Below are 27,295 nucleotides of genomic sequence, written 5' to 3' on the forward strand. Positions count from 1 at the left end.
TTCAATGCCACATTTTGTGAGATTACTATGCAAACACCTTAAAACTGAGTAATTTGTTAAAACCGTGACCCAAAGACTAATACTGGGGCCTCAGGAGGGGTTCAAAGTTTAAATTAGAAATATATACGAAAAATATTTCAATATGAAAAGATATTAGAGACTTTAAAATTATTAAAAAAATCTTCATATATAAAAACTACAATGTTATAATTTCTGAGATTACTCTGCGAGTATTCTCAAATAGTGTAGATTGTGTATCGATAAAACCGTGACCTCCAGATTAGTACTGGATCCCTTAGAGGAAATATATAGTATTATGTTTAAAAATCTTCTTAAGAACTACATTGCTACATATTTTGAGATCACTACACAAGCATTGATCCTCAAATAGTGTAGATTCTAAATTGTTAAAACTGTGACGCCCGGACTAATACTTGGGCCCCAAGAATGGTTCAACAATTTACATTGAACATTATAGAAAAAATGTTCAAAAATCTTTTTAAAAAAAACTTCAATGCTGCAATATTTTTATTTTATTATGCAAGCATTCTAGGAAAGTGCAGACTCTAATATATATATATAAACCGTGACTATAATATTTTTTCAAAATGGAGAAAAATAGTAATGACAATTGGAGCATCTTAACATATGAAAACTATCATACTTAATTAATAATTTATCAAAAGCCGTGTGCCCATTTATTATTGTAATAGTCTATTTTTGCTTCCACCTTTCTGTTAAAGAGAATGTATTAATTTTGGTTTTTAGGGGGATGGGATCATCCTAGAAACTTTTTCGTTTTGGAAAATTTGAGTAACGCTAAAACCTTAATACTCAATGCATTGTATAATACTATTTATGAAAAATGAGGGGCTACTTATTTATACAAAATAATATGTTATCAAGTTTTATTATTCGTCGATAACAATAAGTAAAGAGAATTATTTGTTTTTCTTAAGATATTTAATTTTTAATGAAATGAGTTACAATGATCGACTTATTGATAAGAATTCATTGTGCAATGAATTTTTTCATATTTTCTATAGTTAATTGTTTGAAGAAAAAAACCCGCAAGTTTGTTTTCAAAATGATTAATTTCATTATCACTCTAGTTTGGAAATATGTTTACACTTTGATATTCTGTATAAATTTTGTAATTTGACAGGTAACATGGTATATCGTCTTTTCCGTACCTAAATCATTTATTGTCTTTGTATTCTCTTTGTATCACTTGATAGTAATAGAAAATAGCTCATATTGGAGATATAGGTGAATATATTCATCTCCGTCACTTCATGAGATGATGACTACTTGAAAAGTTACCATCCTTCTTACAAATGTGACATGTTATACTAAGGGAACATTCAATTGTATATTGTACGCAGTATCAATTCTGTTAAATAGTACTGCATGCATACGATATTTTGATACCAGTTAACTAATTCTTTTGATCTTTTGTTAACTTTACATCTGTTTATGATTAAGAGAACGTAACTTTATCAACAATTTTTCTGTGTTTTGAATGAACACCACCTCCATAACAATACAAGTAAACAATTTTAATAATTGATGTGTGTGGACTTAACATGGATATACTTCGATTTGTTTTATTGTTTTCTTTTTTAAATCCAATGATCACTTACATTATTATGATAATAAAACATCCAATGTTTACTGTTCCTATTTTATATCTTTCTTAAAATAAGGACTTAGTTATACTACTTTCCATAAATGACTAAATTTTTACATTTATATTTTACATTGTTTCGTACAACTGAGGGTAAAACTTTTTTTAAACATAGAAATGATGAATCAAAGTATGAACACTTTGAACTTAAAATATTGACGTTATATTCGTAGCGATTTAAAATTCAGGCAATATTTTTCGGGAAAAAATGAATGACGGAAATGTTTGTAATGGGTTCTTAAAATAATGAATCTTACATTTTCATTTCGTTCGAAAAGTCCCACTTTATACGCATTTTACCACCCTTTTTAATTGTTTTTTAGTGGGAGTACCATCTGAAAGCGTTTAGATTACATATCAATGTCGTTCGTTTTAGTTCACCTTTTTGTCTCATTTCCCGAAAAAAAAAATCACTTTTCAAAATCAAATTCTTTTTGTTATTTTCTATTCTACATATTTCTAAATTTTTCAAATTTGCTCTTGCAATTTTCTTATTAACTTCAAAGTTGGCTCAAAACAACATTTTCTAGGTAAAATGTCATACTGTGGAATCATTCAAATTCGTGGGGGTCAATTTTCGTGGATTATGACTTTTTTGTTCATTTGTGGGGACGTACATGTAATTTCGTGGATGCGTCGGTTACTGTTTCAGCAACAAAGATAACTCTTTCTAAAATTGTTTTCGTTGAGGATTTTAATTCGTGGGAGGGTTACCCACGAATACCACGAAAATTGAGCCACCACGAATTCTAATGATTCCACAGTATTTCTGCATAGTTTTTGGCCGAGATAATTTTCAGGATCGGCCTGCCCTTTAAAAAATCTTAGATATTTTGATAGGTTTTGTTCTTATGAATAAATTAAGATTTTCTAGGGACAATCCGGCCCTGGGGTCAGATTTTTTCTGGCTTTGTCACACATGATGTTTTATGTGCCCTTGTTTGATTTTATCTGTATGCACTTTTTTTTACCCAAGCTGTAAATACGGAAAAGAGTTCAGTTGAATGTGCAGTGAATGATAAAAGTGTTCAATGGCCTCGTAAAAATCATTCTACATCTACAAACACCACTCTTGCTTTTATTTCTGATGGAAAAATTAAGGTGACGTGCATTATTTGTTGCAAAGATTCAAAGGCTTTGCGACCTTTGAAATCGCGTCACGCGAGACTTTCGATAGTTGCTAATATGTCCTTGGCTGTAAATAAACGCATATAAAGAACATCTTTCTATTATAGAATGTAAACTAAAAACAAAATTTTAAAAAACGTTCATAATTCATACTGCTTTGACTACGACTGTGAAACTTATTTTCAATCACTATACACTATAAGAACTAGAACCTAGGAGTTAACTGTGTATATGGCCAAAAATCAATAAGTGGACCGAAAGTCGATATGCTGTTTGTAACGACAGAAACCAATACCGGCCGTAGGTCAAGTCTATTGTTAGATACAAGTGTTCCAAAAGTTCTGAGATAACATAAGCACAAGAGATCATTCGTACACATACTTGAATATTCAATATTTTTTGTTAGCCATGCAACTAAATAGAAAAAATATCTTATTTGATATGTTTAAGTCCTTCTTCAGTTAAGCATAAAACTTTATTTTCCCCAACAAAAACTCATGTTGATAGCAGCCCAATAGGCAATTGAAGTTTCAATGAATGATTCTGTGTTCATTGTATATTTATTTGGCTTGTTAAAGACATGTACTTAATTTTAAATGCATTTCTAGATTATTTTTTTTTGCATGCTTTTAGTGTTTAAGCGTAATAATTAAATGAGTATTTGGTAACAAATGGTGTTTTGGCAATTGAGGACAATGCTGAAAAATACATGGTCCGTATCCGTATATTTAATTCGTACAAACAGTTCTGCACATGTATTTAAGTATTAGTACATTTGGAATATTTGACGCATGTTTATTACAATCAATTTCACCTCAACACTTTGGATTATCATATCATTATCATAATTTTTAAATATACAACTTTTTTTTCATTTATATCAAAGAATTCAACTTTGATGGCTTGTAAGTATTATTGTAATACAATTGAATAATTGTATTCGATGATTAAACTTCTCCATGTGGAAAGATTTTGCAATGAACCTCCTGACGTTTAAGAGAATTTAAAACTGTTTAAAATTTAACCATTTATGTCAAATTTCAGAATGAAAAATAGAAATTAATCTCAAAATTTTTTTCACGCTTAATTTTTACTTCCAATATTTTCTTTTTTTCTTTGGACCGATTAACTGCAAGTCTGTGTCTCCCGGTATATAAAAAATCGAATGGACGGCCTGTGGGCTACAGTTCCGCACTAAACATTGCGCTAGTTTTGGACTGATTAATCTCAATATTGTTTATTTTGTACATTCTGGACAAATATTAAATTTCAAAAGACTTCTATGACATTTTACTGCAAATATCGCCACTTTACATGGCTCTGAAATTATTTTGAGCATCATCAACAGTCCTGTAAAGTTTGTTTATCAGTTAAAATGATGACTGTCAATCTGCACGTAAAATTAACATACTGTATATTCTGAGGTTGGTTATCATGTTTAAGTAGAAGGATCAAACCTATAAAAAAAATGCCTGAAAAGCTTAATGGTTATTATTACAATTACTTACAATGGTTTTCCATAAAATAATAACAAATTGTGTAAATTTATTCATGTACTATTTGTTGTGAAAAAAAGATATATATTGTTGTATCAAAAGTGATAATTGTATTAAAACTCGAAGTTAAGGATGACGTTTACTTAAAATGAGAAAAAATTCCACTGATGATATTGAAAAACCATCTACCGTGTATCCGTTTTTTGGGGGCGGGACACAAATTTAGCAGATATGAGCCTACAAGGTATACACACAAAACAAAATAAAAGGTCCACACACACACACACACACTAGCACACACACACAAGCACACCCTTTTGATAATAAAGAAACATAAAACTTCAGTATACAAGACGGACGTAAATCTGTATTACACACGTCTGAAATGCAAGGTTTAAAATGTTAGAGTCAGGTAGTGTGTCAATAAAAAATATATGAGATTTAAATGTTCGCCTACGAAGTGACGAAGGAATGTTATCATTCAAACATGGGGATTGTATCACTATCTCTGCATACTGTGTGTAAGTAACCTTACCTGTATTTCTTACTCTTTGATATCTGATCAGTTTCTATATTCGTTTTCCTATGTAAAGGATTACAAAAATATATCGCATACAAAATTTATCCTACTAAAACATAAAAAGTGCTACAAAAATAGATTATAACATCTCCAGATGAATTACGTTTTATCTATTCAACTAAAATGAACTGAAATTGATCGTCGTTGAAAATCCCTAGTAAAACTTTACCAAACTGTTTACTAATTGTAGGATTAATAAAACATCATTATCACTGATTGATCAAACCGATTATCGGTGCTGTTCTGTTCAACTTGATATATCTCCTTTACTGGGTATTTAAAATCAGATACCGATTCGTCTGACCTAAAAAGAATTTTTCTTTTTGCTTCCGCTAACATTACCTTTATATCTTAAAATTGAAATGTATTTATAACTAGAGACGAGCTCGTTGCAAGCAACGATTAGGTTTTCCGTCGTAGCTGCGTCATACTTGTGACGCATTACAAAAATTTGATAGCTGACCATAGTACAATCATATTAGATATGTAAACACTGATAAACAAAGTATTATATTTCTGTGACCGCGTAGATTTTACGGTGATAGAGAATTCGTCTGGATCTGCATCGGTCGTGTGCAGTACGAACCGGGTGAGGGAATGTTGGCGTAAAGTGTATAAGGTATAAGGTTGTGGCGCGCTGTGGGCCGTAAGCTAAAACGAAGGGTAGGTTGGCCGTATTCCCGAAGGTCCACCAGTATACAGTTCCAGAGAAATAAACAGGCAATTGATGCAGGATTCCACATTATTGGACGAGACTCAACGATGGCAACATTATAACAATTTAACAGACAGACATGTTCAAACAAGTCGGTTATGGCCAGTAGTGGCCTCCGGACTCAAGACTCTGGGAGAGTCGGACGTGGCCGGGGCTGGCCGCCGTATTCCAGACTGCGCATTGACAATTGTACATAACTATTTATAAGAATCTTAACAATGAGTATAAATTGACAGGTAATGATATAAGTAAGCTGAGTGAAAGATTCACAGATATAAAATAATTAAATAAACTCAATGAGTCTTTGATGTCCAAGAAATGATCTGATAATTGCACAATGTTGTTTTAAGAGATTAACAGTTCTTGAGACATGACACTCTGCCTCTTTGAAATCACATATAAAGTCTGAAAAGTGTCAATCACTAAATAAAAAAGTAACTTTGTAAGAAATAAACTGTGAGAAAAAATTACGAAACAGATGTTGAATTTTACAAGTAAAGTCAAAAAAAAATTTTATAATTGAACAGTGCATTTTGCACGACGATACTACATGTTTATAAGCAAATACAGATCTTAACACGTTGTTTCTGGTTTGATCCGCCGCATTTTATTCACAGCGTGGGACTGTGGTTATGCCCGGTACGAAGGTAAAAAGACCATTAACAAACGTTTTACACGCATTTTTATCGAACGCAAGTGCCAATAAATCTTTTAGTGTATATATGGAGATCCTGGAAATTTTACAAGGGGTTTTGAAGAATAATTTTGTAGTTCGAGGAGGGGTAACATGCGCGGATCAGAAAATTTTTCCGGGGTGGGGGTTGAAAAGTCAGACGGTTATTTGAGTTTGCCAAGGAATGTCCAAGGCATATTTGGTAAGTTTATGATGTACACGTAATTGAAAGAAATTTCGCTGGGGGTGGGGGGTCTGGAACCCTTCCCCTTCTAGATCCGCGCACGGAAAAGACCGATGCCGGTAATTTTACTGTAATTTTAACCATTTTTATTGAATTATATATGTTCATAATTATCAGAAAATCAATATTACCTTTCAAAGCAGTTAAAACTTAAAACTTAAGATACGAACCATTTAGTCTCGGTGAGTATTGCGTCCGCGTACGAAAATAATGGCAATTTTCAAGAAATTCGGATGGACGATCTGTGTCCTAGGTCGTCCATCTGATTCTTTTTCTGACTAAAAGCTACAGACCTGCAGTTAGAGATTGTCAAACTCTTATTGATTGTGTCAATTTGTTTGTCTCAAAGAATCATTTTTTTAATCAATAAAGTTTTACCTTAAAAAAAAGAAAGAAATCGGGCACAATTTTCAATGTAAGCATTTTACAATTTTATGGTCTAATAAAATTTCAAAAACAACTCTTCATTGCTTTATCTGAAATATTGCATGAAAAAAAAAATTACATTGCATTTTTTAAATTACAAAAGGATATTCAAAATGAACTTGGATTAACCGCTAACAAACAAGCATAAAGAGAGACCGAGAACCAATTTCTTCTCCTTTTTTACATCAAAAGAAATTTAAAAATAAATCAAAATATAATTTTTCTTTGTATGCGTTAATGAAAATGTAGATCAGCAAGGGGTTCTTTGTCGTGCAAGCACCTACTTAACAGATTGTTACACGGGTCTACAACGATGACAAATATCGAAAAGGCAATATTGTGGGTGAAGGATGAATGTGTAGTTTGTTTTTGAAGTTTATTTTGATACATGTAATTATATTTATCTGTATCGGTTATGTTTATTAGTTTGTTTTGTTTATTAAAGAGGGGAATAAAGAAATGAGTAATTTCCAAGCACGTAGCATCGTTTTTGAAAGTGTGTGGGGGGGGGGGGGGCAAACTCATCCAGCAAAACAAGAATTTTTTTTTTGAATTTTCCAAAATTTTCAAAATTTCACTCATAATTTCATGATTTTCATACCATTTTTTTTACATGCTACCAAAATGGGGAAGGGGGGGCACTCCATGATAATTCATTTTTTTATGTAAATTTTAAAAAAAATAGTTGCTGCGAGAAAAAGTGGGGAGAGGACATCTTTATGTCATATAACATGTGAAACTGATTTCATTCCACCCACAAGCTTGAAATAATGAAATAATTTTAATGAAAACAATATCAATAGACGCCATAAATCCCATATCAAACGACATATTACCACTTGATTCTGCGCGTCTTTTTAATGAATTTAAAAACAGCGGCAAATTCTAAAATGTATTTTTAAAGGTCAGCTGCAAGTCTGTAGACCTTGTATGAAAAATTTCGGATGGTAGTCAATTTTTCCGGGATACAGACCGAGCGGTACATATATGCAGCTAAGGTAACTAAGAATGATTCCAATAAAATATTTTGTTGAGTAATGCAAGCTTTTAAGAAACAATACTTATATTTGTTTAAAATATAACACCCAAATACTTCGTCTTACATTCGCTTTTTGTAGAACAAGCCGAACCAGTATCAGTCTGACCGGCCTTACCCAGGCACGTAGCATCAGGGGGGGGGGGGCACTTTTTCTTGCAGCAACAAATTTTTGAAAATTTACATATAATTTGAATTACCATGGATTTTGCCCCCCCCCCCCCCCCACTTTTTGGGAGTATGTAAAAAATAAGGAAATGAAGAGTGAAATTGAAGTTGTAGTTGAAATTTCCTTTTTTTTTTTTTTTTTTTTGCTTGTCAAGATTTTTTGGATGAGTCTGCCCCCCCCCCCCACTTTCAAAAACGATGCTACGTGCCTGCCACCATATACATTGTTGGAATTTAATTGTCCTAGCATTGCATTGCTCTGCATGTACACAATTTCGTTTAAAAATTAAACACATAAAGTGTTCATCTATATGGGTACACATAACGTACACACGTGATTCAAAATAACCCAGACGGAAAACGGTAAAGACTTCAGTCACTGAGTCTACATTTTATAGAACTTGTAAAAAAACACATTGCGGGTCTGAATGTTTGTTGATCTCCACGATGATAATAATATTATATCCATATCAGTATTTTTTTTTTTTTTTTGCTTTAAAAGAATTGTTCTATCGGGAGCAATCCCGCGTTCGTTTAAATTGCCAGCGTACATTTGTCATGTCAGTTATACACATTGTGCTTTATAAGACGGCCGTGTATACGGATTGTAGAAAAGTTGAGTTTAACTAGAGACGAGCTCGTTGCAAAGCAACGAATAGGTCTTCCGTTGCAGCTTCCTGTCGGAAAAGGATTGTCAATGATTAAAAGCACCCTCTTCTCCTTACAGGGTCTGACAGGTATTGATAGGGGGTCATCTTAACCCGACCTAAAATTTTGACCAATCAGGGCGTTAGAAAATGTATTGGAATTTTTTAAATGGAGAGAGGCAAATTATTTTAATCCTGCTTTCTATGTAACCCCCAGACTGAGTATTGAAGAGTTGCACCTCTCATTAACAGATAAAAACATGTATTTGGTAAATGAGATATATATTTAGGTTGTGGGCAAATATAGAGGTCATGTGAAGATGAATTGTTATTGATACCTATCAGACCCTGATGAGTGTAAGCAGAAGGGTGGTAATTTTAATCAGACAGGATTGTCAATATGATAAAGTAAGTTCAGAAAATCAAAAATAAACGATGTCGGCTTCTCCAACCTGAGGGTGCGCTGTACGAGAGGTGCTCAGTGGGAGGGACAACTCTCCGTATAACGTTTGGCCATGCAAGCACTCGGCATCGTTTTTGCTTCGGGGAACAAATTTATCCGAAATGTATTAACAAGCCAATAAAAGAAAAAAATAATCTTCAAAATCTAATCCGTGGTAGTGGTAGGGGAGGGGGGGGGGGAGTTGTGAGGCAGCTATAACTTATTTTGTTTAATATAATTTGTTTTCAATTTGCCATAAATATTTATATTGCCTTCTACTAAAATGTGTGTTGGGGGAGGGGGGAACAATGCCCCAAAATTCAATCTCATTTATTAAGTTAATTTAAGATGAATTTTGGTTGCCAGAAAGGGGGAGAGTGCTCTCAGTGGACTAACTTGCGGTTCTGTGAGCAACCTCACAAATAATTCCTCCCCTCCCCACTAAGAAAAACAAAATCATAACTAAAGTATTTATCTATTAGAAAGTAATGGATGCTTCTTTTCTTAAAGTGACACTGAACTTGCACAGATGATCAAAGTTAAAGTCGGGACATATTTAAGTACATGTCAGAAGCAATCTTTGTGTCAAATTTTAGCTTCTAATTATTTCCATGTATATTACATGTAGATATGACAGACAAGAAAGAAGCATTTATTTTTCAAACGACCTTGAAATTGCACAACTGACCCTGGGTCAAGTTCATGACACATCCTCAAGTCATCAGCAATCTTAAAATGAAAAAGCAATATTCAATGTTTCTCCTTAAAAACAGTATAAAGCAGACGCAACTTATGAAATTTCTTCCAATGTCCTTGAACTTCACAAAATAGCCTTAAAACAAAATCATAACACACACTTAGGTCATAGGCAATCTTTGTGTAAAGTAAGATCTTTCAATGTTTGGAGGGCGCCTTGTTTAGAACGCTACATTACAGAAATGATTTGTTCACTTAAGGTCTATTCCGCGCCCTGCCGACGGAAATCGGTGTAACTAGCGCTTAATTTGACGCCGGAATCCTCAAAGTATTACCCGTCCCCGAGGAATCCGGGCTCACCTAATGAGCACAAGTCAACACTTAGGTCAGAAGCAATCTTTGAGCGAAGTACGAACTTTCAATGTTTGGAGGGCGCCTTGTTTAGAACGCTCCATTACAGAAATAGTTTGTTCACTTAAGGTCTACTCCGTGCCCTGACGCCGGAAATCGGTGTCATTAGTGCCTAATTTGGCGCCGGAATCCTCAAGGGATTACCCGTCCCCCAAGGAATCCGGGTTCATCTAATGAGCACGTCCTAGTTTGGGCGCAGGGCACCTTGTTTAGAACGCTACATTACAGAAATAATTTGTTTACTTAAGGTGTACTCCGCGCCCTGGTACCGGAAATCGTTGTCACTAGTGCCTAATTTGGCGCCGGAATCCTCGAGGGTACACCCGTCCCCGAGGAATCCGGGCTAACCTTATGAGCATAAGTCCTAGTTTGGGTGTAAGGCGGCCTAATAATTTAGTTGTTTAACATTGGGATCGGAAAATGCTTGAAAAATAGTCGATAATTTTAACTAATTTTTTGTTAGTGCGTTAGAGTTAGTGCTGGCAAGCTTGACTCTGGTAGTGAACTATCATGGTACATGTATTTCACAGAAACAAGAAATCTGTTGACACTTGCAGTACTTTGATGATTTCTATGGCGACCGACTGCGTTGCATAATGTATTCGTATTTCATAACTTCTTAATCCGAGAACAATTTTCCTTTGACTTAAAACTTTTAAGTAAAATATATTATTCCGTTCATATCTGTAAAAGTTTAGCGTGTTCAACAGGTTGATTTATTAGCAACATTATCCGATTACGATTTCGCACCTACATGTATAATGTGAAGATGATTGACTTCGAATAATAGCCTTATTGTTTAACAATTGACCACTGTAGTGAAAGCACACTTGGATACTCAATAATATTCGATAACCTTCGATACATTGTTACTCAATTACATAACAATTGATGATCTGCAGCCATAAACATTACCCGGCTTGGGATATAGATGTTCTCAGCTGTGTGCGCTGAAGCGACACAAGATTTTCGGTCGCACGCTGCGATTGAATTAACACAGACTGACCGAATAAACAAACGGGTGGGAAAGTGAAAATGTTACACATAAGAAGAAGTCGCCATAAAATGATCTTCGTCAAATCTGATTATCTTTTTGCCAATTAAAAAAAATCCTAATGCCTCAATTCCGGACGTCCTTTTATCGTGCCAGCACCTACCGCAAACATGAAACATGGAACTTTGATTATAATAAATTACCTTGTGCGCAATCGTATTAATCATTGCTAAATCAACTGTACATGTAAAATAAATTTATCTTTTCATCTTAAACCAATATCATAGTTGAAATCATGATAAAAGAAAATAGTTGTGTTCGTACAAAAGTCTGAAACATGTGTGGTAGTGTTGATTTTGCGTGTGTTTGTATATTTAATAAAAAGATCAATATGTGTGTTTAAATAAAATAAAATATGTGTTCATGTTCATGTTGTTTTCATCAAATCATCATTTCATTCTATATCCATCTTCTTCTATTGCATGTTACTATTAATAACAAAACGACCTGATCGACGAGACAGTTGTATGTAAAAATATCAACGCATTTGATTGGCCTAGCCACTTTGGCGGGTCGTGCATTTTATAAAAAAAACCAGTTAACAGGTTCTGAGAGTGACCAGACCAGTTACGACTCAGGGCGTAGGCAGAGCATATTCTAGCCACTTACGTACATATAAATAGTTACATACAGAACGCACAGTAAGTAGTTTTTATCTCCTACTAATATTTCCTCTTTTGAATGAGTGAATGAATGAATATTTTTATAGTCTGCCAGACGTATATATTAATTTAGTATTCTGATAATTTTACTTTATAAATAATGAAAACGTAATGTTGAAGTTTACTTGTAACGCTGTATTCTATCCACTAATATTTCATGTACTTTTTAATTGAAATACGGCACTGTTCCAGGTATATGTGACAGCTACATTGCCCAGATATAGTTAGATTAGATTCAGCTCGATTCCGTAAATCGGTACGATATCCTTAGATAAGCACATTATTACATTTATATTATATGTAATTCTAGAGTACTATTTTATAGTCAATTATAGCAAGTAACTGAGTATAAAGTTGCTGATATCATTTTAAATTATCAAGTTCAATAACATAAACGTAATTATTTTATTACCAATGTTAGAGGCTGTGGGACTGTGTGTTTTACTTATATAACAAATACATGTTAGCGTGCAAATGAAATTATTGTTTGTCATATTGTATATTAATATTTATGTTGATTATTGTAGGGCTGATCCCATATATAATATAGTCCTGGGGTCAGGCAATAAAGTGAGATAACCCACAACCAGACTTGTTTTCCTTAATAAAACACCGGCTACACATGCACGCGTGATAAGGTACATGTAGAAAAACACAAACCTGTCCACTCGCGCGAGATCTCCTCGGCCATGTGCGAGGGATGATCATCATTTAAAAGTTTTAATATTTGTGGGTTGTTTGTTGATTTAAAACAATATTTGTACAGATTTAAAAACATTTTAGACCTACAAACCAACCATTAATTTAAGTCTGACGAAGTTTCCGATTTGTAGTAATATCGCCTTTATAAATTTCCAGAACGTCTTCTTAATTTACACTCTAATGTTTAATTAAATAAAAACAAGATAGACAAATTAACTCTTATAAAATGAAGAAATTAAACCAGATCTTGTATTTTATTTACGGGTATATAAACTAAAACAATTCTAGAGTTCGCGGCTAAATAAACGCATATATGAGAGACGCAACTCTCGTGTATTAGATAACCGCTGACCGCTAGTTAGCCCCGTCGCGACCATGGTGACCGATTTTCTAGGCCGCGGGTGAGGGATAGCTTAAGTAACGGTACACACACGGCTCTGATTCAAGGTAGATGTTATGAAAACTCAAATGTAATACATAGATTTATTTTAAATCCGTAGTTTGTGTTTTACTACAAAGCAAGGAAGAAGATTTTTTTTCCGATTCTCGTTTTAGGGATTGTGCACTATAAGAACTTAACAAAACTGACATAAACTCTTAAAATAAAAAATCTAATAAAAAAAAAAATTCCTGTATAAACCAGCATACTTTCTGTGGTAACTTTATGCCAGTTGCACGCACATAGACCTTCGTTAACTTGCCAAATTAAACGAGGTACATGTTAACATGTAAAGCTTTTTACACTCATACAACACAATTCACCAACAAAATAACATAGTACCGACATTTATGAGATCCCAACAAACAACTTTTCCAGCAACAGCCATATCGAAATCCTAGCCGTTTTTGAGTTATTAAGCAAAAACTTTCAAGCGCTATTAGCACTTAATTTTAGGGACCATCCCTTTTTTATTGGTGTCAAATGAAAGCCCTTATCATTCTGCACAACTTTTATTCTACATGTCTTAACAATATATTTTTTGTTTAAAAGATACAAAGAAAAATATGTCTAAATTTTCGCACTTTTTGGAATCCTATTTTTTGACCCCCTACCTTTTTCTAAATAAAAAACGTAATCCAAAAACAAAAATCGATGTGCACAACTTCAATGTCTCTGTTATTCAAATTCGCTGGATTCCCATTCTCTGCTACCATAGTCTCGGAGCCTTTGTCTGGAAACCAAAGGCCCTAACAAATTTTAAAAGGGAAATAACTCGTTAACGGAAGAGGAATTTTGAAGTTTATGAAATGTTATAGATAGTGTTTTGTAATGTCTATAAGCCCTGAAAATTTGAGCAAAAACTGTTCAGAAATGAGCAAGATATGAAGCCTCAAAGTTCGCGTCTAGAAAGAAAAAAAAAAAAAAAAAAAAAAAAAAAAAAAAAAAAAAACTAGACACGATCTCGTTGCGAAAAACGAGGAGGTCTTTCGTCCGATTTTTAGAAGGAAATTTAACATCATCGACTTTGATTTTCGACAAAAAGAACATGATATGGAAAAAAGAGTGGAGAACTAATGCTTTTTTGTATCACATTTTATAACTTCTCTTATATTGTTTTTTTAAATACTTGCATTTCTTCAAATTAAGATAGAAAAGATTAAACTTGTTTACAATGTACCTCTGGCTCCTAAAAAACCCTTATTAGGTACCGCAAGAGAAAATCATTATATTGTTAGGATATATAAACGTATTATACCTAATTCAGCTTAAATAACCTTTCACAAAATAGCTCTTAGTAACACGCTATACATTAAAGACTTTAGAGCCCTTTGATCCCCTAATTTAAGGGTCCAGCCCCTTTTTCTTGAAATCAAATGGAAGGCCATTTAATTCTGAACACATTTTGTCAACAAATGTTTAGAAACTCGTAACCGTTCTTGAGATATATGGGAAAGAAGGTTATAGGGGCGATCCCTTATATCAAGGTAGGGGCCGTTTAACGAAATTTTGAAGGTTGCATATTGTTAAGAACATCATTTTGAACAACTTTTCTTATGTACTGCATTTCAAAATATTTTTCCTTTCTGAGATATGGGTGATCAGAATTTTGGACTGTTGGTCCCTAAAAACCCCTAATTACATAACACATGATAAAATAATTATATCGCTTAGATACATAACTGTGAGATAAAAATATTTGCTTCTATAACATTTTACAAAATATCCCTCAGGAAAGGGCTATAGATAAAAGACTTTAGAGCCCTTTGATCCCCTAATTTAAGGGGCCAGTCCCTTTTTCTTGATAATAAATAAAAGGTCACTTAATTCTAAACACATTTTGTCCAACAAGTTTTTAGAAATGTGTTACTGTTCTTGAGATATATGAGAAAGAAGGTTTTAGGGGCCGATCTCTTATCTCCTTATGGGGGCCGTTTAACGAAATTTTGAAGGTTGCATATTGTTAATAACATCATTTTGAACAACTTTTCTTCTGTACTGCATTTCAAAATATTTTTCCTTTTTGAGATATTGGTGATCAGAATTTTGGACTTTTGGCCCCTTAAATCCCCAAATTACGTAACACATGATAAAATCATTACATCGCTTAGATACATAACTGTGAGATAAACATATTTGCTTCTATAACATTTTACAAAATATCCCTCAGTAAAGGGCTATAGATATAAGACTTTAGAGCCCTTTGGTTCGTTACCGTTCTGGAGATAAATGAGAAAGAAGGCTTTAGGGGCCGATCCCTTATCTCCTTATAGGGGCCGTTTAACGTTTTGAAGGTTGCATATTGTTAAAAACATCATTTTGAACAACTTTTCTTCTGTACTGCATTTCAAAATATTTTTCCTTTCTGAGATATGGGTGATCAAAATTTTGGACTTTTGGCCCCAAAAAACCCTTAATTACGTAACACATGGAAAAATCATTACATTGCCTGGATACATAACTGTGAGATGAACATATTTGCTTCTATAACATTTCACAAAATATCGTTTAGTAAAGGGCTACAGATTAAAGACTTAAGGATGACGTTTACTCAGAATGAAAAAAAATTCCACTGATGATAATGAAACCCCATCTATTGTATGTTATAGACCTTTGATTGTAGTGTTATTTTTCACTTTCAAAAAAGTAGGTCAATGACCTACTTTTTGAGTAAATGGCCATTGAATATTTTTTGAAAAATCAAGAAAAATCCCATAAAATTTTACACTACAATTGGCATTTTCTTAATTGTAAATATATTTCAAATAATAAAGCACTTTAAAAAATGTAATACATTTTATGGATGGCAGTGGCACTAAATAGGTACAAAACATTAAGATTTCAGCTACAATTTGAAAAAATATTCCAGTCCGAATTTCCTCTATCAGTTTTCAAATTCCTACCCATTTTTGATCTAAGTTTACAAAAAATTGAATGATGATAATACAAAAACATTTATAGCATTGAACTACTTATATTGTCCTTATTCTGTTGGCATAAAATTTATATTAGGTAAATGATCAAAATTTTGAGATATGGTGTCTTTTATCGTTTTTAAGCATTTTATAATATTTTCGCAATTCGTGCCATACAATTATTTTAATGAATAAGTGAGGTAAAACCAGCAGAAAATATGAAAAATTATATAGACTAAAATATAAAATCTTAACTTTCAAAATTAGAGTACTTCCAAAAATGTTTTAGCGGAAAACAAAATTTGCAAAATTTAGTCCGAATTTCCTCTGTTTGGCTAAAAGTGTATTTTTGTTTGAGCCTAATTACGTAATAAAGTAAAAATATCAAATGTTTTGTCAATAATAATTCATTTTATTAATACTTTTTTTTTGTTTAGAACAAATTTTACTCATTACATTGAACTTTATAACAATCCGAATTTGAGAACTCAAATCCTGAGTAAACAACACCCTTAAGAGCCGTTTTGTCCCCTTATTTAAGGAGCCAGCCCCTTTTTCGTGATTTTAAAAGAAAGGTCTTGTAAATAGAAACTATTTTTTACATTACATGTCTTAACAAAATATTTTTCAGAAATTAGATAATTAAACAAAACCACAACAAATTACAACGTTTTTTACTCCCAATTTTCGGGTCCAGGCGAGCTTCAAGGAAAATGGCTTCTCGACAAATCTAAAACAAGCAAGCATATCTACCATAACCACTCTGTCTTGCATTTAAATTTCAAGTCTCTAACTATAACGGTTTCTGGGGAGATGCGTGGACGACACCATGCCCCAAAATACAGGAAAAAAGGAGATAATTCAGAAGCGGAAGTGAATTTTCAGACAGGAAGTGGGATGCAAAGAGACATTCACCCAAGACATTATCCCTGTAAAAATCATTAAAATCGATCGAGAAATGGCTGAGAAATTAAGAGTGTCTACCAAGGAGAAAAATAATAATATAGAAGAATGAGAACCCGTAGAAAAACAGTAAGGTCTTCCGCTGAAGACGGAAGACCTTAATAAGAATAATCTTACAAGCAAAATAATAGTAAGGTCTTCCGTTGGAAACGGAAGACCTTAATTACCATGCATTGGAACCATTTTATTAACACATCTCCCATTACTGAAACAATTCAAAATGTATCTGTTACAGTAACACAGTGGGGCGTTAAACGTGTACGTCCAGCTCTACAAGCACATGCACTGTCGTCTAAGCGACGGCCTGAATACAGCTAGCGACTCTCCTATCGATCGGTTACCTGAGTCTCGTAATGCATCTAAATATAGACAGGGGCACAGTTATGAAACAAACAACAAAAATAAGGTCAAAGAGGTTCATCTATATGAAATGAAAATGTACATATGAATAAAAACTTTTGGGAATTTTATGTGGAATTATTTTTGCGCGCTACATGTATCAGTTAGTGCATTACACGAAGCCCTCTCATAACCTCATAAACGTGCGCACCCCCACAAAAAATGCACCGAACTGACAACAATTGTTTCTGCAAATACTGACTATGAATTACGAAAACATTAAATTGAATACTATAGAAGGATTCAAAATTAATTTCTTTACAACTTTGCTTCAATAATGCATTAGAAAATTTTATTCCTTTTTAAGTTTTTGACAAGAAACTTCGGACGCCTCTAACTCCCTAATTATAAGGGCCAGCCCCTTTTTCGGTATACCGAATGAAAGGTCTGGGTAAGACCAAGAACTTTTAAAATACATGTTATAACAAATTTTTATCAGGTAGAAAACTAACACGGAAAATATGCGAATTTTTTAAAAAAAAAATTCTTACCTTTGTTTCAACATCTATACCACCCCTTTTATTTGCATTTAAATAATAAATAAAATATATCTCGCACAAATTCAATGTATTAGCTTCCAAAACAGCCCATCTTTGAGACTCTGCCAGTCATTGTTAAAGCTAAACCCCCCTGGACAAAAGAAGTCGTTAAATTTTACCAAAAGGGGAATAATTCAAAACCGGATAGGGATTTTCCTCAACTAAAATATGCAACATAACGCGGCATGTTATCAGTCCTGAAAATTTCAAAACAATCGGTGAACAAACGAGCGAGATATTAAGGATCAAAGTTGGCGTCTAGAAGAAAAATTTTCAGAATAATTAAATAGTAAGGTTTTCCGCTGGGAGCGGAAAACCTTATAGATAATAAAATATGTTATGATTTCATGCAAACACAAGTTGATTTAAACTGGAATAGACATAACAGCAGCCAACTGCCTGCAAAATTGACTTTAAATTATACAACAATTGTAGCGACCAAAAATATTTTCATTCAATTATACTAAGATTTCTCAGATTGGAATGTATGGATGTATAATTTTTTTCTGAAATTTGTAACAAAGAGAAGCAAAACCAACTTTGTTTGGGTTGGCGCTGCGTTTGAGTTTTGTAGTATGTAGGGGACTGATGCTGTTCAGATCGCCCACATTGTGCAGGTTAGGGTGAAAGGGAGGCGATAACAACCATTGTCTTTGTCAATTGAGTACTCTATCAATTAGTAACCTAGGCAAGGCAATATGCCTTTAAAAATATTCAAGGCATTCTTATGCATTTGTACATAATTAATTGTGGGTAAACATATACATGTACTTAATTAAAACTTTGGATTGTATCGTGCATTTGAAATGATAACGATTTAAAAGGGGGAAATTGTCTTTGCAATACGTGTTCCAAAAGGGGTCTTGATACAAAAGGCTTGGGAAGACAGTACGTATATCATATGAGCATACGTTAGGAGCTTATAGGTCAGATAGGTTAGTGAATTAATGATTTGGTTTTATTTTTTATTTTTCAGACGTCATGCTGATCGTGTTAGATGAATCAACAGCCTTTAATATTGAGGGGTATGAAAAATAGGAAAACGACCTAAAGTGAGGAGAGAAATTGCTTGAAAACTGTCTAAATAAATGCAATAGATAATTTTCTTTTCAGAAATCTTTGTTTAGAGACAATTATCAAATTCATATTTGACCAGAACAAGTGTGACTTTAATCGAGAATATGCAGTGAAGCTATTAAACGATTGTAAGTAACTTGAAACTCCAAGAAGATTGACTTTTTAAAATTGTTATGAAAATAATTTTAATGATTTTTCATATTCTTAAATCTAGGGATGGCAATGTTACTCGGTCAGAACGATAGTATCAAAACGATGCTTACAATATTAGTAATCGGTAAACTACAGTTATTTTTCAAATTTAATAATAAAAAAAGCACTGATGGGAAAATTAAAATCTAAAAAAGGTTGCCATGGAAACTCATGATTACTCAAAAAGTGATTTTTTCGATTTTTCTTTTTAAAAAAGCTGTTTTTAAAACATGAATTAAAATATATCTACAACAATACTTTTTAGCAGAGATAATTTTATAATTTATGATATGAAATCAGTTTATATATATTTATTGATGTGTATGTATATTTTAGCACAAAACCGCTTGTTTTCAAACAGTTTTTCATTCAGAAAACATTGCGCGATTGCTGGAACAAAGGAAAGACTTGTAACTGACAAAAAGTTTGTTCTTGTTCAAAGCGTTGCTCGATATTTCCCATTGAAAGAAAATTTTTAAGAATGCCAATTTGTGACTTATTTTCATTGAATTACAAAAGCAGTGTCACTATTGACCTCATATCCTGCCATTTAGTGCAAACAAATCAAATCAATAAGTGAAAACATATCTTAAATCAAATTAAAGAGCAACATAAATTTATCTGAAACACCTTAAAAAATATGGGATCCAAATTCGACTCATATCATACATGTATATAGTTTTTTGAGTAAACTGATACTATCTGGTTGATTGTATGAAAATTTCATGAAATGCTTAAAATTAGAAGTATGTCTGATAACGAAAGTACTCGTTTCTTAACGCCACATCCATTTATTGCATAGCAAATGCATTAACATTTATCTACATTGGACAAATACATGTAACTACGATCTAAAAAGATTATTTCAAACGGAAGAATATGAATTAATTTTGTTATGCGGAAACTTTAATCGACCTCCGTGGCCACCTTTTTTCATTGCTTATTTTTTAAAGAAATTCTATTGATTTATAATAAACCGTAACTTAAAAACTCATGATGTAACTGATACAGTATTATACAGTTTAGCCGGTATCACAATACTGTGGTTTCATTAATATTCAAGGATATCAATTTTCGTGGATAAAGTGAAAATCACAGTTTCAAGGATATGTAAATTCGTGGCCAATGACCCCATCAATACAAAATGTTAATAGAAATTGCATCTCAATTAGCATTTAATTTTAAGGATCATTAACTTAAAAACGAAATCCACGAAAATTGGTATTCAACGAATATTGATGAAACCACAGTAAAGAATAGATCTAAGTATTATTCAGAGGAGGGCTAGGTATAAAACCAAGATCTTTTTAAGTAATTGGAGTATTCAGTGTTTATTTTCTATTTTCAATTTTTTTCTTAAAACCCTTATTTGATATTTATTTAAACAAATCTATCGTTACAGATAACATTACATGTCAAACCAAATGCAAAATCACAATAGAAGATATAGATTTCGATCGCAATAGGCTAAGGAAAGTCGATGTAATATTCAGCGATTATACCTACACGTATGAACCATGTACATGGCCATACTATCCCCATGCGTTGTCCATGAATATCATCTGCCCGACATGGAAAAAAGGCAAGTACAGCTTGTGTCAGCTCTATCCTACTTGTATATCTTCTGTTTTGCTGGCATAATACTCTTTAAAACTAATTATAAGATGTCCGTCAGAATGATGATTATCTGCTTGTCAATATGTCTTTGGAATGAGTAATCAACTATTGCTCTTTAAGGCCATTGTAGGTCAGGTAAGTTGAAGTCTAATTTGTGAATAAAAAAGGCGTTCTCATGTTGGTTTTTGACTTGAGTGGTTTCCTTTTCCGTGTAGTTATCATCAGTTCTTTAAGGAGGACGGCATATTAAAGAAATGATGTGGCTTTTTTGTTTTGGTTATTCAGTTTTGATAGTGAAAAGCCTTGCCACTCTGCCGATACGTACTATATATGTTGTAAGGTAAGACTTAGTTACTTTGAGTATCCTTCCGTGGTTATCGGTGTATTTCATAATTTGGTGTAACAGCGAGAGAGCGGAGGTGAATATTGATAGATTGGCTCAGGTTTTATATTTCAAGTTGATATCTGGTTTAACTGATTCCAGTAGAACAACAAGTTCTGGGCAAGTTCTGGGCCTTTATTTTTTAATACTTTGAATGATTACAGTACACTCAATACTCTGACATTCTTATTTTTCCTGCCTTGATGTCTACGCTGTTAGTTCTCTCTTGTTCAGACGCGAAAATAGCTATTGGGCTTACAAAGCTGTTGTTTTCTGTACTGAAAGAGTTATAGATTGACATACAAATGGTTCTAAGTAGGTGATGAGTGTTGAATATTTGTACTGATAAAAATGTAAACCGTAGAGTTATGATGTGACTGACCACACGCAGTACCCTGAACCGATGCTAATCTGTGGTATCAAATTGGAAACTGGGATACCCATATAGTCAAAATAATACCATCTGTCGCAGTCATTACAGGCCTTTGGTCTTTGATCCCGCCTGGGTTGGTCTAAATGTTATGAATTATGAGTAGAATTATAGACACAAGCTCCTCATGGTCATGTTCTGTGGTTCTTGATTGGCGAGAGATCTGGCTATTATGATCACAGTGTAGATACGGAATCGTACAGTTGTAGGTATCGCTGTCAAAGCGATACACATATTTAACATGTAGCTCTTAAGGACAATTTTACCATAATTTAGTATCATTTAGAATAATTCAGTATAAATTTAATCAAATGAGTTGATCAATGGATGTAAAAAAAACCACTCCGAATTAATATATGAATTAAATGTGTCATAGTAATGAACTAGCAAAGGAAAAGAAGTTATATGAATTCATTTTGCAGAATGACTTGCAGCTAGATTTTTAATAGCTGCGACAACAGACAGGCCCCTGCAGCTAGATTTTTATGTGAACTCTTTGATCATCAATATCCAGGTTCACACTTCAAGATTGAAATGAGTTTTGTGTATAGGATGCAATAATTACATAAGGAGATCTATATCTCAAGAGAATAATTTTTTCTGGCACTTTGTGCTATTGCAAATTCCTGTGGAGAGATCTATATTGTTTGTTTCGTTTCTTATTATTATTACGTTACTGCCATGGGGTTTTTTTTTTTGGGGGGGGGGGTTCAAGACAAAATTAAAATAATAACATAAAAAATCATTAAGCATTTGAATGAAAATCTGTAGGGGTACAGAATTTTGCGCTTTGTGTAGGTTATGCATATTATTAATACTCCTCTGAAGCCAAAAGAGATACAGATTTGAAACCTCACAATGTCTTTAGTTCACTGAAAGAATTCTACAATCTATTCATACAAAAAGGATTTGAGGCCTTTTTTCAAGCAGTTATTGCCCCCGAAATTTAAAGTTACTACAATTTTGATAACACTAACAGACTTTTTTACCATACCTCATAGAGACATCAAACTACTAGGGATGGGAAGGTCTACCTTGGCCTGTATATGGTGGAATAGCAATTTTATATGTAGTGGGACCTTTTAAGACATTTTATAATAAAGTCATTCGGCCCGTCTCGATATAGTTATAGAGCTGCTGTCCCTTTTGTATGAAATGCATCTGGACGTTTTGCTATTTAAAAAACTTATTAAAATTATCATTCCATTTATCATTTTAGTCAAGGTTCCAGTCGGTGGATACTGCAAGGTAGACGAACAATGTCAAGGAAGTGAAAATTCGGGAGTATGCCAACTCGGGAAATGTGTGTGTAGAGATGGATATGTGTTATATAATCTTGAATGTCATGAAGGTACTAAGCTTGAAATGCTGTTCAAGAAATACAAACTAAAATATTGTTTAAAAGGAGGAAATTGACTAGAAGAGCAAATTTCTTAGTTTTCATTTCTTAAATTTTAATTGTTCACAAATCCATTTACTTAACTTTAGATATAAATATTCAATAAAACAGACTATCATTACAAAACAGTTAGCATACTTTGAATGATCTTAAGAACAAACCAAATAAGTGTTGAAGAAGCTGGGTGGTCAACAAGCTACCCCTCAGATCTACCAGATTTACTTTTAGATATGATATTTTTGGCCATAAACTACTTTATAGTATCTTTAGTAAAGAAAAAGTCCAAATATTCTTTCTTTAAATTTTGAATATTTTATTATATCTTTAAACAGAACTCTTCGTCTAAAGGAGGTAAATTTAGCCTTAATATGGTCACGACTATCCAGCCCTCTTATTTTTTTATCACATCCCTTGACTAAATTATCAGAATATAACACTTGTTTATTGCGTTGCAAAAGTACATTTTACTGAAACATAACAGAAGTCGTTAACTGTTTGGATAGGAAACCTTACTTTGAACCAGACGTGCTTCCTCAGTGAACAATGTGCAGGATCACCGTACGCCAGCTGTCTTGGGGGAATATGTTCTTGTATTGAAGGATACACTGCTAAGAACTCCACTAATTGTGTTCAAAGTATGCCTCTATATACACGTATTTGTGTTTTTTGTTATGATTTTGATGATGATACAACTATATAAATCATTCATAATTCTAATTATGGTAGAGGATTAATGTTCCACTAAAATGCGTAAATTTTACATTAGAGATTACGTCTGTCTCTTCACGGTCCTTACTTTTGATCTTAATTCCTCTCGAAATGTTTAAACTACCTGTGAAATGGTAGTTTCTTGAATTTGATTGGCAAACCTTGAAAGTATTAGAAGATGTGCATGTTTATAATGTAATTCTAAATCCATTTGCTAAGTTACATTAATTTGTTTTAATACATAAAATAGGAAAAATCCTTGCAAATGCAAAATTTCACTTCTAAATGAGATGATTCAATTCCCCCTCCATTTATCAAATAAACATTTATATAAAAAAAGTTAGTTGAACCTTTTCGATTGCTAGAACATAGTACCAATTATATATTCAACGCATTTGATGGCGTAAATTAGATCACAAGTTTAGATCATACCGACATATCCAAAGAGAATGTTTTTCATATTTTTATCTAATCCAAGAGATCCGAAAACCTGTGAAAAACATATTTGTTTACAATCAATGGTGTGTTTTATTAAATTTTACACAAAATGCCATGTCCATTCTAGTACGATATGCAACATTTTATTTCTGTGTAGGTCAGGAAATTACCCTTCCAAGTTCTCTACAACACCATCAAGGTAATCAATCCTTATAAATCTTTTACTACTACACAGTATCTGTGACTTTATATGATACTTGCATTTATGTACAAATTAGTAGTTTCACACAGATTTTATTGAGACACGTTATATCTTGACAAACTTTTATTTTCATATATATATTATCATCGCATGATACTAGAAGAAGCCAAAATAGGAACTTTTATTTTCATGTTTATATTATGTTTATATTATCATCGCATGATACATAGAAGAAGCCAAAATAGGAACTACACTCGGAGCATTATTTGGCGGAATACTTTTGGGCGTGATCCTTACAACAGCCACTGTGGCGATTATTTACAGGCGATCCAAAAAACATGTCAACAAACGGTCAGTTGTCTCAGTTAAATTTACTTTAAAACTTCTTTTGTTCCTTATTCATGCATATGATTATCAAAATTAATATATTTAAAAATCATTTGGATTTTTTAATAAAGAGAAGAACTCAACGTCACATTTTCTGATAATGATGCATGCAGTTCTGCAAAAGTTGCTAGCCCCAATTCTTTCCAAAACATCCAGACAAAAGCTAAAAAGGTAACAATTAAATACTATACATATGATGAATTATAAACAACCAGTTCGGTAAATAATTATAATAAAGTCAATACAGAAATTTTATCATGTACTTCACTATCAAAATTGACATTTTAAAAATATACTCTGTTTGATTTATGAATTTCATGCCAATGCACAAAATTGTTTGATTGTAAATAGTAAGATTATATTATATACATAGCCACAACCTCACAGCCTCGATGATAAGGTTTGATCCAAACAATAATAGAACATATTATGTCTACACGTTCGTTGAAACAATCTACGAACAGTAACAAAAAAATAAAAAAATTCCTAATTTTAGCGAGACGTATCTCCATACTCTTGCTCAGAAGAAACATCAAACTACAACAATGTGTATGGTAAACCAAGAAATGGACAGACACAAAATGACGTTTACAATCATTTAAACGAACAAGGTAAACAGGATGGTGCCGATTACTATGATCACGCATGCGCTGCATCAGATTCTGCTCCCATTGGAGATACAGGTGATTATAGCCATCTCCGTCATATTACCGCATAGAGTGGTGATTACTTACTATTTATATAGCAATATGATTTATCATATCACAAATTAGTGCATTAAATAGGATCCGTCAAATATTGCATTCACATGATGTTTTGATACATGGTATGTTAAAACTTATGTTTAAAATATCCCAAAACTTGTCTAATTATTATTATGAAAATATGTCTGAGTATTTTACACTTTATTTGCAGCTTTATAAAACTGTATATTGATGTATAGTCCAAGCTTATATATTAACAATTAACGATATTGATAATTGATGTATATAAAATGTGTTCATGTATAATATTTCATAATATAAAAGCCAAACATGGAAATCTTTTTTGTTCTTTCTTTTTGTGGCCATTTTTACACAACAATACGGTATATCAATTATATATCTATTTTGAGGGACCAAGATTTCGAACTTTGCACACATATAATGAAGAATGTTTACTTTTTTATTTGTTATATTTACATCATGTCGACATCTAAAAACAAATTGAACGTTTTGACGTTACGCTTCTAAATTTATACAATGAATCATACCCGTTTACGCAATTATTGATTAGGTTTTCTACAATCTTTTCTACCTTAAAACCTAAACGAAAAATCAAAGAAAACATTTATATTTATAGACACACAAGTTTAAATCTTGATCAAACCTCCAGCTATGTTTGAATGTGATGTGAACTGTATGCAACCAATACAACGCTTCAGTACTTTATAATCATGCCGGTGTAACGAAGAATATTGACCCGGGTTGAAAATTGACCCGGGGGTCATTTTTCAACGTTGAATATTGACCCTGGGGGTCATTTTTCAACGTTGAAAATTGAGACCAAAATCGTGAAATTTATACCCGGGGTCATTTTTCAACGGTATGAGAAAGATTTTTCTAAACTCTGAAGACATCGACACGTTGAAAATTGATCCTGTTGAGAATTGACCCCAACCTCAGAGTTTTGATCTGAACTGAAACTTACTCTACACAGTTTAAATGTACAATCATGCACATATTTGAAAGTTTTAGTTTTAAAATGTTCATACTGTCCGATACATATGCGGACGGGCTAATTTCTTTTAGGTTGATAGGTCCAATTAATCATTTAATTTTGAGACTGAAAATATGATATCCATTTATTATTACTATACTATGTAAATAAAGCTAAGAAAATGACCGTTTGCTTTGGAATGGAACCGGCGAGTAGGGCTAGAATACTTTTTGACATAGATGACATGGTTTTCATTCCCTCATGTGACAGAATTTTAAGTTTCAACTTGTCATAATCTCTGATAAATATATCTAACAAATGTATTGCCCGTTATTGTCACTTGTAAGGCAATTCAACAGAGCTCTATTCGACAAGCACCTGGCGTTGTATTTTCTAATAATTGAAAATATAACCTCTATACTGTTTTATTGGGTAAAGGGTATATATATTTATATCAAGAAAAAAGGATATAATGTCATATACCTATGCTTAATTTGAAGAAGTCAGCATCCCTGACAAAAAAATAAATGAATGGTTGTCATATTTTTATCTTTTCTATGTATACTGTATAATACATATATACTTAACAATAATTTTTCATAATCTTGTCGGATTAACTTTATTGAAGCACCATCCAATTTTCTGCATATGCAGAGTTATAGTTCATTTTAAAAAATGCAATTTATTTAGAACTATCATTTTGAGTTTTCAATTCCATTAATTACCAGTAAATTAGAAACACA

General features: G+C 32.8%; 1 protein-coding gene across 1 annotated transcript; it reads left to right on the plus strand.

Moving 5' to 3' along the window:
* Positions 1-4,703: 4,703 nt before the first annotated feature.
* On the plus strand, positions 4,704-25,876 carry LOC128179346 (uncharacterized). Its single transcript, XM_052846748.1, has 10 exons — positions 4,704-4,832; positions 18,999-19,047; positions 19,136-19,227; positions 20,694-20,873; positions 22,940-23,071; positions 23,623-23,754; positions 24,423-24,464; positions 24,698-24,818; positions 24,926-25,025; positions 25,351-25,876. The coding sequence occupies exons 1-10, from the start codon at positions 4,757-4,759 to the stop codon at positions 25,570-25,572; spliced, it is 1,146 nt and encodes a 381-aa protein (XP_052702708.1). The 5' UTR covers positions 4,704-4,756; the 3' UTR covers positions 25,573-25,876.
* Positions 25,877-27,295: the final 1,419 nt, after the last annotated feature.

This window comes from Crassostrea angulata, chromosome 4 (genome assembly GCF_025612915.1).
Source record: "Crassostrea angulata isolate pt1a10 chromosome 4, ASM2561291v2, whole genome shotgun sequence".
Classification (NCBI taxonomy): domain Eukaryota; kingdom Metazoa; phylum Mollusca; class Bivalvia; order Ostreida; family Ostreidae; genus Magallana; species Magallana angulata.